General features: G+C 39.1%; 1 protein-coding gene across 2 annotated transcripts; it reads left to right on the top strand.

Moving 5' to 3' along the window:
- Positions 1-5,825: 5,825 nt before the first annotated feature.
- On the top strand, positions 5,826-17,453 carry LOC113017295 (CD276 antigen homolog). 2 transcript variants are annotated; one of them, XM_080298958.1, is made up of 3 exons: positions 5,826-6,036; positions 8,891-9,244; positions 16,066-17,453. In XM_080298958.1, exons 1-3 carry the CDS (start codon positions 5,964-5,966, stop codon positions 16,215-16,217), a joined length of 579 nt encoding a protein of 192 aa, XP_080155084.1. In that variant the 5' UTR covers positions 5,826-5,963; the 3' UTR covers positions 16,218-17,453. The 2 variants fall into 2 exon arrangements, with proteins under 2 accessions (XP_080155084.1, XP_080155083.1); XM_080298957.1 differs by lacking the exon at positions 16,066-17,453 and adding an exon at positions 9,483-11,092.
- The last annotated feature ends 50 nt before the right edge of the window (positions 17,454-17,503 follow it).

Below are 17,503 nucleotides of genomic sequence, written 5' to 3'. Positions count from 1 at the left end.
TTTCCCATCAGACATCTTTGTGAAATAGTGATGAGATTTGTGGGGACCTGTTTGTTACTGTTCCCCCCTCTCCCCCCAGACCTCATTTGTAGGGACGTAACACAGCCACAGTCAGTTTTTGTCCTCGATGTCAGCTGAAGTTATTTGTGGGTTCTTTTCATCCCACACATTTTTCTGGCAGCCGTGGCTGAATTTTTTTTGGCCTACACTTACTGAGGCTTGGTTTCTACAGAATTCCTAGTTTTCCACTTCATAATTAGAGTTTGGACATTGCTGACTGATGTTTTCACTTGTGGGATATCTTTAACCTCCTAGGACCCTGCGTCCACATATGTGGACATCACATTTTGGGTTATTTAGACCAAAATACTCAATTTTGCTCTACAAGGGCCTGATATCCACTTAAGAGGACATTATACTGCTACTGTTCTATCAAAAATGTAAACAAATATGCTCATATGTGGCTTTCGTTTTTCTTAGAAACAACCATCAGGTAAAAAAGAAAATCTGGTAATTCTTTGATTTTACACTCATTGGTCCCCAATCAGCCCAAATATCAAAGAGAAATTAAACATGCATGCTGTGGAAGAGTTGAGGTCTTAGGAGGTTAAATATCCTTTTACTGTTTTATAAAGTTAAACTTTCTTCTACAAATTCTCTGATAGTTCTTTTGCGGTCTCTTTGTCTCTGATTTCATCAACGTCAGTGCAAAAAAACATTTAGCGGTGTGTCTGAAGACCAGAACCTCACTGACTTTTGATAACACACACAAACAAGCAAACAAATGGCAGGTAAGGATGGTTACCATAATAGTCATTTAGACCTGTGTGTGTCAACTTGTTTGTTATCATGCCAAAATTTCCAAGGTATGTAAACTTTTGATTGGGGTCATTTGAGTTTTTTCTGATGTCATTATGATTTAAAAAGGTCAAACATAAGAACATGTGAAATAAAAGATTTTGTATTTTCTCTCATAATTCCCAAAGTCACAAATTCTGCCAGGTTATGTAAATTTATAAGTACAGCTGTACCTCCGCTGTCTGCACAGTCCCATGGCAGTAGGTTGAGGGTTCATATCGAGCAGTATGAACTCTTATTATATCATATGAGTTTTCACGTCTCTGGAATAGTTGGCACTAATAAGTATAGATTTCTGTGGAATGGCATGGATATGAACCATGAATTAGATTCATAGATGGTCCCAGTGTTAGGCTCAGTGATGCCAGGTAACACAATGATATCCTGCATTTACTGACCTCCGTGGGCTCTGAGACAGCAGCTAGAGTGCCTGTTTACCCTCGTGATTAATATTCACAATGAAAATGCTAGTTCAACATCGCAAAGTCTGCATGTGTTTCATAGTGTCTAACAGGACCTGGTAGAGTTCAACCATTCAAAATAAACAGTTGAAACAAGCAAGACATAAGAACATCAGGAAATAAATAAATCAAGTTGTGTTCAATCGCTGAGAAGTGACAGTCAGTGGGGGTTATGACAGTTGTGTACCAGTGTGGGACTCGCACTTTGTCAGCAGTATAACAGCTCGAGCGCGTGGATCTTGTAATCAAACTAAATGCAGAAAGGTTTTGGGTTAAAGTTCAGCTTCACCTCTCCCACTGTTTGTTTTTCTTTTTATTTATTTATTCATTTTACAGTGTTCTTCTTCTGTGACTCAAAAGAAGAAAAAAACAGTGTAAATATACTTGTCTGTATCTGGAGTGCAGTTCTGCAACTTTTGAGCCGTCAGTTTGTGAGAGGTTGTCTTTTATTTTATTTATCTTGTAAACCTGGTGAAACAGTATTTATTGCTAAAATACAGCAGAAACTAAAACATAAAAACATCAAAGTAGCAGAAACAACATATTTAATTGGTAAAAATAGGACAAAATACATGATGACTCAATAAAATGATTAAAAAGGCAGGTTTTTCTTTATTTAAAATGTTTTAATATTGTTTATTTACTTTTTCACAGAACCAAAAATGGAAAAACTAAACAACCATACTACATTTTTAAAAGCTTTATTTAGTTTTTCCTCATGCAAATCTTCAGATGTCCTTTTTAGAGTTTAAATACACATATCAGTCTAAGATGTGACAGAAATATAAACCAGGCTTCATATCAGTGAACACAGTCCTGACTAACCTGCTCACTGTGTATGTTAACAATGATCAGATGAGTGTTTATTTTTTGTTTTTAGTTTAAACCTGATTTGTTTTTTCTTTTGCTCCAAATTGTACTGAATTCACAGAAGATGAAGCATCTGAACTGAAGTTAAAAAGACAATTTCTTAGAGAGACATAAGCTGCATGAAGGAGTGGAAGCTGAATGTGATATTTTGTGGCCTCTGTGTGATTCATAGTCTGTTTGACTGTTAAACAGTGACTCAGTGGGTCTATTTAAATTTGGTTCACAGTTTTTCAAAGGAAGCAGAAAGTGGAGCTTTGCTGATTTCGGGGATAAACACAATACAATATAAATAACTACAATAAATGATTTGATAAATGATAAATGATTTGATGATCAACAAAAATATCGAGGAACTGGCGACAAATGTTGGAGATGTGGGGAGACGGAGCTAACCATTTCCATATCTTTTGGGACTGTAAAGTTATTCGCCAGTATTGGTCTCTAATCCATGATCATCTACAAAATGTTTTCTCATTTGTTTTACCTTCAACCTTTGAGGCCATAATTTTGTGCAATTTACCAGTTGACAAACTGAACTCCAATGATAAAAGACTGTATATCCTACTGGCCGCAAGTAAAAAGCCTCTTACGAGGAGATGGCTTAGGCCTGAACCACCGACGATGGAAGACTGGATACATTCTGTACAAGAGATCTATACGATGGAAAAAGTGTCATTTTCTCTTAAACTTCAGAGCGATACCTTCTACAGAATATGGTCTAAATGGACAGACTATGTTAAGCCTGTGAGATGTGATTTTGTATAAGACGTTAAAACCCTGAGTACTATGCAAACTTACCTGCTGCCTCCTAACCCAAGTCCTTTTTTTTCCTTTTCAATTATAAGTTAAAAATGTGAGAGCAAAGACAGTGTAAAAAGCCATACTACTGTTATGTTCAACTGCTTTCTCAATAAAAGAGATAAAGATTTAAAAAATGTGTTGATTTGAATCTGCTGACTCACAGATTAAAGAATAAAATTAAACGTCTTTAACTGTGTGATTAAGAATTAGAAATCAAATATTTGGGCTGTCCTGATTAAACAGCACAGAACATAAAATGGAGAAAGTCATGCAGAGTTTGTGGTTTATAGCTGTTTTACACTCTGCTGCACCACCCACTGAATTTCCTCTTTGAAAAGAACAGTTCAGAGTTGTGTTGTTGCTCAAACAGGAACTGTTGACTCTCTGTTGCTGACTCACACGAGCAAATTCCTGTGTAGCATTTAGTTCTGTGAGATCAGAGTGCTAATCTGAGCAGGGATCATACGTCAACTTTGTATCCATGAATATCACCAACATGCCTGCTGCTAGTTGTTCCTCTCTGTGTTGTGAAACTGTGTTTAGTCTTGAGTGACAGTTGTGCAAGTCTCAGCAGTTTGAGAGATGAGGATTTTTTTGTACCTCTATTACAACAAAGGCCACAAGATAAAGTTTCATACAGGAGTGTCTGTAATTTTTTCAGCTTTTCACAGATCACGTCTTCATGTTACACAGAATCCCTGGTGACTGGAGCTCACCTCCCTCACGGGGGGTGAGCGTGACCATCTGCGCCCCCTGTCGACCAACTTGAACTTAAAGGGCTGCATAGCCAGATACCGTGAGCTGTCTGGTGATCTGGGCGCTGGAATCCTTCATGCATCCATTGCACCTGGACATGGTCTGAGCAGAGGGTCAATGAGCGTCCCACGAGCTAATATGGAAGACTTGAACGCCCACTGGATCACCAGGCACACCTTCTCCACCGTGCTGTATTTGGTCTCCTTCTCTGTCAGTTTCCGGCTACTGTATAGGATCCGACGGTCGACCCCACTTACCTACTGGGACGGCTCCCCACAGAGAATGTTTGTTTTTTTTTACCTGCAATAACGCCACCTGACACCGCTCTGCCCACTGGAGTAGATCCTGGGCACCCTTTTCGGTGAGGTGAGGTCAATTAAGGGGCTGGTTAGGCCACAGCTGTAGTAACTGTAGGAGACCGATGCTGGACAGGAGTGTCAGCACTGCGGCCAAGGTGAAGGCTACCACGCCCAGTGGGACAACCCTGAGCTTTATGATAGCATCGTGTAAGAGAGGTGGCAGCCCTCAGGACAGGGCAAAGACCTCCTACAGCTGCTGGTGTCCCATTCGCTACGCCCCCTGGTGTTCAAGGTCCATGGCTCAGCGGGGCAGGGCAATTTGGCAACGCCAAGACCCTCCATCGCCTCAGGGGACAGATTTACTGGCCTGGCTGTCACTGCTGTGACACTTGTACAAGGTAAGGTCTCCCTGTCACCAGTCACCTTTGCACAGGTAAGGGAGATCTGACCTGTGTAACGGGTCTATCTGGTTATCTGTCTACATGAGACCGGGACATGTGTGACCGGAGAGTGTAGATCCACTCAGGGGATTTAGGGGAAATATTTAATATCATTACCATTTCTGTGGACTTCTGGTCCAGAGCAGTAGACTGTTTTCAAAAGTTCAGTAAGAACAAACAGAAGCTAAGAAAGATAATTAATAAACTGTCCTCTACGTGTCAAGTTTTCTCAAAATTTGTAAGGACTTGCAGACAACGAGAGATAATCTGTATAAATATGAAAAGTAAAAAGAAATAAAAATATAAGTGTCAAACTGAACAAGAATCTGCAAAATTGTCATTCTTTCATTACCGTAACTTTTGGGTCATAAGCCCTACTTTTTTCCCACACTGTGAACATTATACTGACGTGCGGCTAATGCATATTTCTTTTCAAAAACATTTTGCCTGGTAACAGTAGACCAATAAAAGTGATAAGTAGTATATATACGGTATATATTTTTTACCGGTTGTTAAGAGACGTTGTAATGTTGTTTCTGCATTGTTCCATAGAAAAACCATAAGCAACGTAATTTGTGTGTTACTGATAGTACGTATACTTAAAGGTAGCCGTGTTACAGGCGCTGTTCGAGGAAAAAAGCATTTGCAGTATGTATTTTTGTATGTTACCATAACGTTTATGTTACCTTATGGATTAAATTAAACGTTAAAAATCCTCACGTGTAATATTTCTGTGTAAATATCTCATATTACAAGTGAAACGTATACGGCTTAAAATCCGGTGCGGCCTGTACGAGTACAAAATTGATTTTCTTTCTAAAATTAGAGCATGCGGCTTTTAATCAGGTGTGCTCTGTAGTCCGGGATTTACGGTATTTGAAAATTGCTCAGAGAATGCTCTGTGCGCATGCGTGTGTAGTGGGCGAACATGGATTTTCAGTTTCGACAGTCCTGCTGTGTGTATGTGCTCGATTTAGCAACAATCAGCCTGTTTAAGTCTCTTCTTCATCTGATTTAAAACAGTTATGATATGACATGATTCACAGTAAAGGAATATTTAATATATCACATTTTATCAGAAGCATACAGCTGATCAGAGCTTGAAAAGTTTACTTACTCTTATAATTCAGCTTTCACATAAATGTAGTGGTGCCAGTATATTAAAAGAACAATATTTGAATATAGAAACAGAAATAAAAGCACTTTGAATGTTTCCTGAAGCTCATATCATATTTACATTATATTATCAAAGTGTGGTGTTAAGTTCATTAGCTAGCTGTTGTTTAGCTAATCTGCTTTCAAGTCTGTCAAACAATGCTGTCCGTAACGTTTCAAGCCCACACTTTTTAAACAGTATGTCACAGAGTGACAGTCACAGTACGTAGCAGTGACATGGTGGAGGCTGTGCCTTAGAAATAGGAGGAGGAGTGACTCCCAACATAAACCCGCGAGTGCACTCCGAGTGTGCTTCATAAAACATGTTTGCTGTAACATCTCCGTGGATCTGCGGGACTTTACTGTCTGTCTCCTTCGTGGGCTTTACCTGTGCAGGTGAGTTTGATTTTAAAATCCTATCAGTTTATGTGAGCTGCTCACACAGAGGACGCAGGTCTCCTGACACCAAACCTCTTCTGTCATGTGAGAAAGTGGATGTTAGTGTTTAGATGTACTAAAAGGTGTACACATACACAGGCAGGTATTTAGATAAACACTTTATTTATCCACAGAGGGAAACTCACAGATCCTGGAGCTCATTTAAAATAAACCCTTCAGTCATAACTGTGAAACTACTAAACAGATAGAAACGAGTTCTCAAGAGCAAAATGTTGATAAATAATGTTGTAAATAAATAATGTCTTTGATACAAAATGTCTGAGTTCGACAATGAAAAACACAATCTAACATAAACACTGATAACTAATAAAATTTGCATTGCAAATCCCTACTTGACCGTAGTGAAGTAGGGTTTGCAATGCACACTTAGATTTGCCACACTTAGAGGACAGTGGTAAAGCCTGGGGCAACATATAAAGTTTATGTAAACTTCAGAAAACAGCTGTCAGGATCATTATTTAGGCTGAATTTACACATTTGCACATTAACTTTCTGTTTTGAAGTCAAGTACCTCAAAGTCCATGGACCTCATAAAATATAAAACTGCACAAATCATGTATAAAGCTGAACCAGATATAATGCTAGCAAAAGATGTTTTTTGACAGAGAAGAGGACTGTAACCTGAGGAAAAGTTAAACTTTAAAAAAGTTTAACTTTTCCCCCTACGCTGAGGTAGGGGGAAAAGGAAACTGTTGTTAATCCTAATGCATTAACAACAGTTTTTTTTATTTCCATTTGTAGAGTAAAACTGTGGAACAAGTTTACTAATGTTCAGGTGATATTCCATAAAAAAAACTCTTTGAAACCTTTTGGGGGAATAATGAAACGGTGGATATAATTAGATGGTAGATGTAACGGCCTTTTGCATTTGATGTTTGTTGTATTTGATATTTGTTAAGACTTTGGGGTTTGTTCCTTTGCGCCCTCTGGTGGTGAACTGTGTAGGGTACAGCTTTGCTGTTTGGGTCTCCACCCAGCCACTTTTCTTTTGCTAGCGCACATGGTGTCTGCATGCTGCAGCTCACAGGCAGCTCCACACATGGAGAAAATATCGTTTGAAGAGTGGAAATAATTGACAAAGAAGATGGAAGATAAGGCAATAAGGCCATAAAGGACTATTTAGCACCTCCTGGATGTCAGCTCACGAGGTTTGTGTATTTTAAATGTTTATTTTCTGTAATTAAGGATTTTTGATTGTTTGACACTACGTACAAGAGCGCATTTTGATGTGATGTTTTTGTTTTATTGTTTTGTCCGTGAGCAGTTCTCACGGGTTGTCAAGACCAGAATAAACCCTGTTTTATAACTACATCGTGCGTATGTCAATTCTTGAGGGTGCTACAGTAGATATAAATTATAGCTGAATCCTAGCTTTATTTTAATTTATACATAGATGTTTTTCTTTTGAGTCCTTAAAAGTGCTGATGGTGAATCAAGTATTGATCGTGGTGTAGTGATAAACGTGTGTACTACGTTGTGTGTATGTGCGTACATATTATGCAGGCATGTGTGTGTATATTGGTTTGTTTCATAGCCAGAAATAAAAGCTCATCATCACCTTGAGAGCATGTTGATGTCCCACAGTGGTCACACTAACTGATCAGCCACAGGACTCAAATGAACATCACTGTCTTGGTTTTATTTTGCAGCAGCTGTATTTTTTTTAAACAAAATATATTTTTGCCTACTTTTAGTTAAATTCACAAAACAGCGTTACAATAAATAATAGACATATTTTTTTCTTAAGGTGGAAAAAATCAGGCAAACTCTGCACAGAAATGAAGGTTTACAGAAGCTGGAGCTGAATATCTATTTATATTTATTTTGAATATTTTGCACTGTGATGGTACACTGGCATAAACATGTGTGTGTGTTCGTGTCTGTGGTGTGTCTGGTGACCCTTTAGCCTGATGTGATAGATCCAGTGTGTACGTTACACACTGAAGGAAGACAAGGCTCATCCAGGTGCACATTGAGATTTATTGCTATGAAACACGGGGATAGGCTCCAGCGCCACTGAAAAGTATAAGCTGAAGCAGATGGATGGATGCTATGAAGCACAGCTAAACAGCAGTTCTGTGTTACTCATGGCTTCCATTACAATAACTGGCCTACGTTACTTTTTTTTAGGGATTACATGTAATAGAACTTTAGTAATCAGATTAACTTATAGATAATAAACCAGTTAATAATACACAACATAAGATGTACTGGCTGGTTTGCTAAAACATATCTTATAACTTTAACTTAAACCAAATTGTTTTCTATCACATTTCTGATGGAACAGCACGGTTACACAGTCTAATGCAGGAGATTAACATCACTTAGCTAGCACACAAACGTTACTAGCTTTACCCACGGATAATATGAATTAACTTCTTTATTTGGTCTCATTAAAGGCCTTATAAACAGGAATTACACTTCAAACATGTCACTTTAAATAAGTATCAACTTTACATGAATGTAATATCGTATACTGCTGTCACTTGAACCAGCAAAACAGCAGTTCTGTGTTACTGGCAGCTTCCATTACAATAACTGGCCTGCATTACTTCTGTAGGGGATTACTTTGCCAGTAATTCATTTTTCTGAGCCACCATGCCACCTACTGGCGGAAATCAATATCGCACCACTTAAGGTGGCAGCAAATGAGCTTTTCCCTCTGTGCTATGATGTAAACTATCGTCACAACAAAGGCAAAAAGATGACTGGGGGGGGGGGCAGCTGTAAAAGTGAACAGTTATACTTAGACATCTGTATCCTCTCTGCTCTGTGTTGTTTTCTCTTTTAGGGCACAAAAGCATCACAGCTGAGTCTGGGCAGGATGTCACTCTGACATGTGGAGCTCCAAACAAGAACATCATAGTGGTAGAGTGGAGCAGAACTGACCTGCAGCCAGATTATGTCCTCTTGTACCGGGATGATCTGTTTGTTCCAGACAACCAGCATCCATCTTTTAAGAACCGGGTGGATCTGCAGGACAGACAGATGAAGGATGGAGACGTGTCTCTGATTCTGAAGGATGTGACGATTAATGACACTGGAACATACGAGTGTCGTGTGTTCATGAGAGGAGCAAACCGCAGGAAGAGAGCTCATCTGAAGACTAAGCCAATCACCACCATCAGCTTAAATGTTTCTCCAGGTGAGTGAGTAGAGTTGAGTGTGTGTGTGATCAGAGGTGAAGCTGCTTCCTGGTTGTTGTTGTTTGTTTCTAAAGATGTTGTTGATGAGACTTTGTAGAAAGCAGCTGGTCTGAGTGATGTGATCAGAGTGCAGTAGATAATGTCTGACAGCAGTTTGAAGAGGAAATGGATTCTGTTCTGTTCTTCACTCATCACCTACCTGACAGCTGACACCTCACACCTGTTTCTCACCTGCAGGTCAGACAGGAGGACACACAGAGGATGGAGGGAAGGAGGATGGAGGGAAGGAGGATGGATCTGTTGGACTGAAAGTTGGTCTTCCAGTTGGGGTTATTGTTGTCGCTGCTGTTGTTGGTGTTTGTTTTTTGATCTATAGAAAACTTAAACAACGTAACCAGGGTACATACGAGCCTCCAGTTGAATGTCAGCCTGTTGGAAATGTCTCAGTGTTTTCCAGCTGATCTGAGACTCCTGCTGTTTCAGAGGTGACACTGAGCACTCAGGGTAAAGCCAGTTGTGGTTTTTCAATCATGTAAGTGAAACAGGAGCAAACTGAAATGTCACACATGCCATCAAGAAGTGGCAAAAAAGATTTTTATGGGTTTTAAATGTTCTTTTAATTTTAGTCCAGGAAACCTTTTCAGGTTTTATGTTTAAATGTCCATTATAGAGTTGGTTTTTATGGGTAATAGAAAAATAGTTCAGTAAGTTTAGTATTATAAAAGTCTAAACTGCTTACAAAACAAATGTAAGGTTACTAACATCAAACATGTTCTGTTTGTACTGTGAGCTGTAGCTGCTACTTCCTGCTGTCGACCTCCTGCTGAGCTAACGTCTCTTTAACTTTACTTTTAATATCAAACTACCTGCTGCTTCACTTTAAACAGATAAAACACTCATGTTTACATCACAGAAGCTTCTGATGTGTATTATATACGGCTTTAAGCACTGAACGCACTTCTTAACTTTGTTATTGCACACTGTATGTAATATATTTATTTCTATAAGTAGGAATGTTGTTTAGTTTTCTTTTTGTTTTTATCAGAAACCTTCTGACTTGTTGACTCAGTTCATGCAGTTTTCAGGGAGTTTCTGATTAAAATGTTTTTACTGTAAAAGAGCCTTCAGATGCTGGTTGTTGTTGTTTCCTGGTGCTTTGTGAATAAACTCCATATTTCAGTTAAATCAGCTTCTCAGAAGTGACACTGAGCACTCAGGGTAAAGACAGTTGTGGTTTTCCAATCATGTAAGTGAAACATGTGCAGGCATGTCACACATGCCATGAAGAAGTGCCAAAAAAAGATTTGTAATTATTTTTAAATTTTCTTTGGTGTAAAATGTCGACAAACATTCCAGGAAACATTTTCAGGTTTTATGTTTAAACGTACATCATAGAGTTTCGACCAGCTGCTGAGCTAACGTCTCTTTAACTTTTACTTTAACCCCCTGAGACTCAAACTCTTTCATGGCATTTTTAATTTCTCTTTGATATTTGGGCTGATTGGGACCTGATGAATGTGAAAACAAAGAATAACCAGATTGTTTTTTTGTTTTTTTTTTAATCTGACATTTGTTTCTGAGATTTAAAAACATATTAAAATTGGGTTGATCTGAGTCATTTAAACAACAACATCAACAACCAGGAAGCAGCTTCACCTCTGATCACACACACCCAACTCTACTCACTCACCTGGAGGAACAACACTCAGGTAGATGATGCTGATGGGGGAGTCTTCAAAAGGGCTCTCTTCCTCCAGCTTGTTCCTCTCCCGAAGACACGCTACTTGCATTTTCCAGCATCTGAAGTTGTGACATTCTTCAGAATCAGAGACACGTCTCCATCCTGTCTGTCCTGTAGATCCACCCGGTTCTTAAAAGATGGATGCTGGTTTTCTGGATCAAGCTGCTTGTCTCAGTACTAAAGCACACGTTCATCTTCCAGGTCAGCTCTTCTTCACTCTATAACTATGAAGTCGTTGTTTGGAGCTCGACATGTCAGAGTGACGTCCTGTGCAGACTCAGCTTTCTAGTCTGAAAGAGTGAAAGAAACACAGCAGAGAGGCTATGAAGGTCAAAGTGCAGTTACTCATTTTTACAGCAACGAAAATTAAGAGAAGCTACAAACAGAGACATAAAGTTACTTAACCAGAGAGAGCACAACAGAACTCAGGCAGCAAAATGAAGAACGTTGTCAGAGGTGTCTTTTTGCAACTATCGCCATCTGGTGGCCTTCAGAGAGAATGCAGTCTTCGATGATCATGCATTGCCCAAGACACTCAGCGTGGTGCCATTATTAAAAGGTCAGATCTGTTACATTGTGGGTGTTTGTGCTTACAGGTACAAACTACAAGCATCAATAGACAGCCAGGTCATGTTCTTACATTCATACTGTTCTACTGACCACTCAAAGTGCGTTTAATTACTCGCACATTTACAAAGCAGCTTATTCTGGGCACTTCACCTCCCTCACATACACGACCAACCCAGAATCATCCAGTCCAAAGTGCCTCAGTGCAATCTTCACACAGAATAGATTCCCATGACAGGGTCGGGGTCTTCTTGACCTCTGTCACCTCTGTCCCATAAAAACACACACACAGACAAGACGTGTAGTTTCCCCACAACCTTTTTTTTTTTTTTAAATTTTATTGATTTTGAGGATCTAAAATCCATTTGAACAGATGCGGGTCATATTTCACTCACAACAACATCCCAGTTCACATTTGCCACTTTATTTTACATATGCTTTGTACATACAATGACGCAAAATGGTTTCTGTTCTGTTCTTTGAATAAAGGCGGATTTGACGTATGCAGATTGCGATAGGGGGCGGGAATGAACACATCCATCCATTCGCTTCCGCTTATCCTTTTCAGGGTCGCGGGGGGCGCTGGAGCCTATCCCAGCTGTCATAGGGCGAAAGGCGGGGTACACCCTGGACAGGTCGCCAGTCTGTCGCAGGGCTAACACACAGGGACAGACAACCATTCACACTCACATTCACACCTAGTGGCATTTTGAATTATCCAATTAACCTATCCCCACAAGCTGCATGTCTTTGGACGGTGGGAGGAAGCCGGAGTACCCGGAGGGAACCCACGCAAACACGGGGACAACATGCAAATGAATGAACACAGTCTTGTCCAATAGGAAAGCTGGAAGGAAGCATGCGCAGGACTCTTTTCGCCATCTTTTTGATCGACCACGTGACAGCCTCCTTCGTTTTAGGAGGCGCAACTAAAGATACCTTTAGGTGCACCTCGTAAACTAAGCTATCTACATACGAAAAGACAGCAGATTGTTTTAAAGTCTTTATTTATTTTTCTTAAATTTCATTTGTTGGCATAAACACATCTGTCATCACCTCTCTTGTTCTTGTTCTTTGTGTTCCAGCTTTTCACAAAGTTCAGTGCTGACGTCACAAAATTAAAATATGATCTAAAATTTCAATATCAAATTTTATCGTTAAATTTCCAGAAAAAGATCTTTGTTCGTCACGTCGCCGGGACCCTTGGAGATAGTTTTCATGTTTTATACACAAGAAGGTGATAAACAATGTTTGCATTGGTATAAGGACTTGCTTACGTATTTCTAAGACTATTATAACCAGGCTGTCACAGCAACAGAGTGCACCTAAAGGCAGCATCGCACCGACCAAAAGCATCCCAGCTTGTGGAAAATACTCGGTCGGTGCCTCACTTCAGGTTCATGATGACTGCTGCAGCACCTTCGACGCTCTGCTGGACTTTTGTGTCCTTCTCCCTCGTTAGGTTTACCTGTGCAGGTGAGTTTTATATCAAAATCCTATTGATTCATTTCTTACTACAGCTGAGCGCTTTTAGTTTTTTCGAGCTGTTTTAGTTTTGGCCGTTCACAGAGACGCAGGTCTCCTGTCACCAAACCTCTTCTGTCATGCGAAAAAGTGGGTGTTAGTTTATAGATGTACTCACACACGAACAGTTTGGCACAGTTACTTTGTGAACAGAAGATTTTTTTGTAAAACAAAGTTTATAACCGACCAGCAGAGGGAGTGTCGAGGCACAGCTTTCTAAAGAAATGTTCTCAGGGAGGCAAAATCAAAGTCATTTCTTTACAGATATGCAGATGTTACATTCTGTAATATGTATCATACATACGGTTAAAATAGATCAATTGTACACATATGTTATCTAAACTAATCTTTTTAACTTTATTTTCTTTAGCTCACATTTCATTTCCATTAAAAAAGCGAACTCTATATCTTATATAATGAATCAGCATCAAATCCAGATAACTACACAACATGAGGTGGTTCAGTCAGTTAGAACTTAAGTTTCACACAACTTTTCTATCAGAAATAATCAAATTGTCACATGCTTACATTTACACAGAACATCAGAAATCTGCAGCGTCATGAAAACATTTTTCAACAAAAACTTTAAACCTAAAGAAGCTGTCAGTCAAAAAATGATGTTGTTAGTTTGCTAATTGAGTCATGCTTCCCACACTAGTGATCCACAATCAATCTACACCTCCATCAACTATTATTTCTTAAATTCCTGCACACTGGTTATTCCTCTGACATGAGCTGAAGCTGCTGTGGAGTAAAAACAGAACCTTTAAGTCATTAAATGCCAAGTTTCTTTTCTCTTAGTAGAAGCTAAATTCATTCATGTCTGTGATTATTTAATTTGGGGAATAATAAGAGATGTTATTGATAATTGTTCTCTGTGTTATTGCAAACACTGTAATGTGATAAGGACTACAGTACATGTTAATCACGTCGGTAGTGCACACGAAGTCCATATAAATACATTCAGTTGAGCAAGAGCACAGAGCAGAAGTTAATACTGCAAATATATCAGATACACAGGCAGGTATTTATATTAATACTTGATCGTTGTTTATCACATCCAGCAGCTAATTAAAAAAACATCTCTCAAGTCATAACTTTAAAACTATGAAATAAATAAACAAATAAAATCATGAAACAATGTTAAAAATTGGGGTTAGATTTAAGACAGGATGAATAAACACACAGCATCTGCAGAATGTTTAAGGTGACTTTTAGGTAAATTCACAACATGGTGACAATAAATATCAGAGCTTTCTTTAATCACACACACACACACACACATACACACACACACACACACACACACACACACGATAAAGTAAACACATTTTATTCAACTTCAAGCCAAATATGACCAAAGAGGACAAGCTCTTTAAAGTGGTTATATTCCAGTTGTAGCCACGCCTCTTTTGTGCCACGCCTCTTTTATGATTAAGAAATCAAACTTCTGAACATTATCGATTACTGGGTCTGAAATTTGTTTGGCTACACAAATAAAACTTCACAAATGTCACTTTTTATCTTTCATTAAAAACACTTTTTTTGGGGGTTTTTTCCTTGAGAAAATGACATTCTGGCCGCGAGAAGGCGAGTTTGCAATGTAATGCAGGTTTACAGAAGCTGGACTTTGTTTGATTTTGACTATTTTGTACTGAGTGATACACAGATGATAGAAAACTTCACAAACTTCACTTCACTGAAAGATAAAAACTTCACAAATGTCACTTTTTATCTTTCATTTAAAATATTTCATTTTCTTATCATTGCCTAACATTATACCAGTATAATGTGAAGGGTATGATATGGCCTAGTTTCAATCAAATTTCCGATTAAAATTGATCAGAATTATAATATTTCTGACTGTTTGAGTCAAAATGATCCTGATTCAAATTGAATCGAAATTGGGGATTTAATCGATTTGGGACCTTGTGAATCGGAATCGAATCAATTTTAGAAATCAGTGACGATACCCAGCCCTAATTAGTATCAGAGGGCCTGGTGTACGAACTGAAGGCTCACTTAATTATTTAATCATTTAATCACTCACTCGAACTGATTTAAATGTGCTGGATGATGACGATGGTAATTTGTGATGGTGAAACTGGGAGACAAAATTTTTTGGGCATCTTCTTGTCAACACAACCCAAGCAAGTTTATCTCATGCTCACAAAAGTGACAGTAAAGTTTAATTTTATTTTAAGTTTTGTTTTTAATGAAATGTGTTTCACACTCTGTTCAGGAGCTTTTATTCCTCTGTGTATTCTTATTCTGACAGATTCTAACAGGTCTGATGGTTTGATTCAGCCACAATTAACCAGGATCAGAGATAGACTCTTCACTGTGATTGGCTGTTGTAGAAGTGAACTGTTGTACTTTGACCTTTAACATCTCTGCTCTGTTGTTTCCTTTTTCAGACCAAGAAATCACAGCTGTGTCTGGACAGAACGTCCTTCTGACGTGTCGAGTTCCAAACAACAACGGTGAGACTGTAGAGTGGAGCAGAGCTGACCTGAGAGATAAATATGTCTTAGTGTTGAAAAACAAGAAGCCCAAAGAAGATGATCAGGATCCATCCTTTGAGAACCGGGTGGCTCTGCAGGACAAAGAGATGGATGGAAATGTGTCTTTGATTCTGTACAATGTCACGGCTGCTGATAATGGAACATATGAGTGTCGTGTCTTAATGGAGGAAACACAATCATTGGATCTCATCTGCAACATAACACTGAGTGTTGTTGTTCCTCCAGGTGAGTGAGTAGAGTTGAGTGTGTGTGTGATCAGAGGTGAAGCTGCTTCCTGGTTGTTGATGTTTGTTTCTAAAGATGTTGTTGATGAGACTTTGTAGAAAGCAGCTGGTCTGAGTGATGTGATCAGAGTGCAGTAGATAATGTCTGACAGCAGTTTGAAGAGGAAATGGATTCTGTTCTGTTCTTCACTCATCACCTACCTGACAGCTGACACCTCACACCTGTTTCTCACCTGCAGGTCACACAGGAGGACACACAGAGGATGGAGGGAAGGAGGATGGATCTGTTGGACTGATTGTTGGTTTGGTAGTTTCTGCTGTGTTTCTTCTTGCTGTTGTTGGTTTTTTGATCTACAAAACACGTAAACGACAGAAGCAGGGTTCATACTAGCCTCCAGTTGAACTTCAGTCTGTTTGAAAGGTTTCAGTTTTTTCCAGCTGTTTCAGCTTCTCAGAGGTGACACTGAGCACTCAGGATAAAGACAGTTGTGGCAGAGTCAAATGTCACACATGTCATTAAGAATTGCCAAAAAAAGATTCATAATTATTTTTATATTTTCTTTTTCTTTGGTGTCAGATGTCAACAAACAATCCAGGAAACATTTAAACGTACATCATAGCGTCTCGACCTCCTGCTGAGCTAACATCTCTTTAACTTTTACTTTAACCTCCTGAGACTTTTTAATTTCTCTTTGATATTTGGGCTGATTGGGACCTGATGAATGTGAAAACAAAGAATTACCAGATTGTTTTTTTAATCTGATTTTGGTTTCTAAGAAAAATGAGATCCACATATGAGGACATTCCTTTTAAATTTCATAGAACAGTGTCAGTATAACGTCCTCGTACGCGGATATCAGGTCCCTGTAGAGTAAAATTCTGTATTTTGGTCTAGACGACCCAAAATGTGATGTCCACATGTGTGGATGTGTTACAGGCTCAGCTGTAGAGGGCGCAGCCAGATTATGATCCTGTAAAACAGGAGAGAGAGTGAACACAGGAACCACGCTGCTGTTCGCCTGCTCAGTCTTACCAGAACCACGAGCTCACAACTCAGTCCCCACAGCACTCTGCTGCCCTCTGCTGTCCAGAGTGAAATGACCTCCCCTGTAATACCAAACCTCATTATACCAGCAAAGTGAAACATGCACAATCGCCTCCATATATCACACCACTTAACTCACAGTTGTGACCACAGATTTGTGTGGATCACAGACGCCAGGTCCTAGGAGGTTAATATCAAACTACCTGCTGCTTCTCTCATGTTTGTATCAGAGGAGCTTCTGATTATTACAGCTTTAAGCACTGAACACACTTCTTAACTTTGTTATTGTTCTTTAATATATATACTTTTAATGCACGTTACAATAGTAGATGAGGTTTCATGTTTATTTTTTTAATGTAACTTTGTGACCTGTTGACTCAGTTCAGCTGTTTTCAGGGACTTTCTGTTTCTCATGTTTTTACTGTAAAAGTGCCTTCAGATGGTTGTTGTTTCCTGCTGCTTCATGAATAATTCTGCAGTGAAACTGAATCTGAGCTGGACCCAAACAAACCTCACTGAGCTGATGTGTAAACTGGATCTAAGCAAGAATCAAACTGCATTAAAAACGTGACAGAAAACCTGCTCACTGACTTTCTCTCACTTTGACTCTGAAACTGTAACGAGAGACAACA

The sequence above is a fragment of the Astatotilapia calliptera genome, chromosome 3, assembly GCF_964374335.1.
Source record: "Astatotilapia calliptera chromosome 3, fAstCal68.1, whole genome shotgun sequence".
NCBI lineage: Eukaryota > Metazoa > Chordata > Actinopteri > Cichliformes > Cichlidae > Astatotilapia > Astatotilapia calliptera.
The sequence above is the reverse complement of the archived record's forward strand: the minus strand, read 5'-3'. Positions and strand labels throughout refer to the sequence as shown.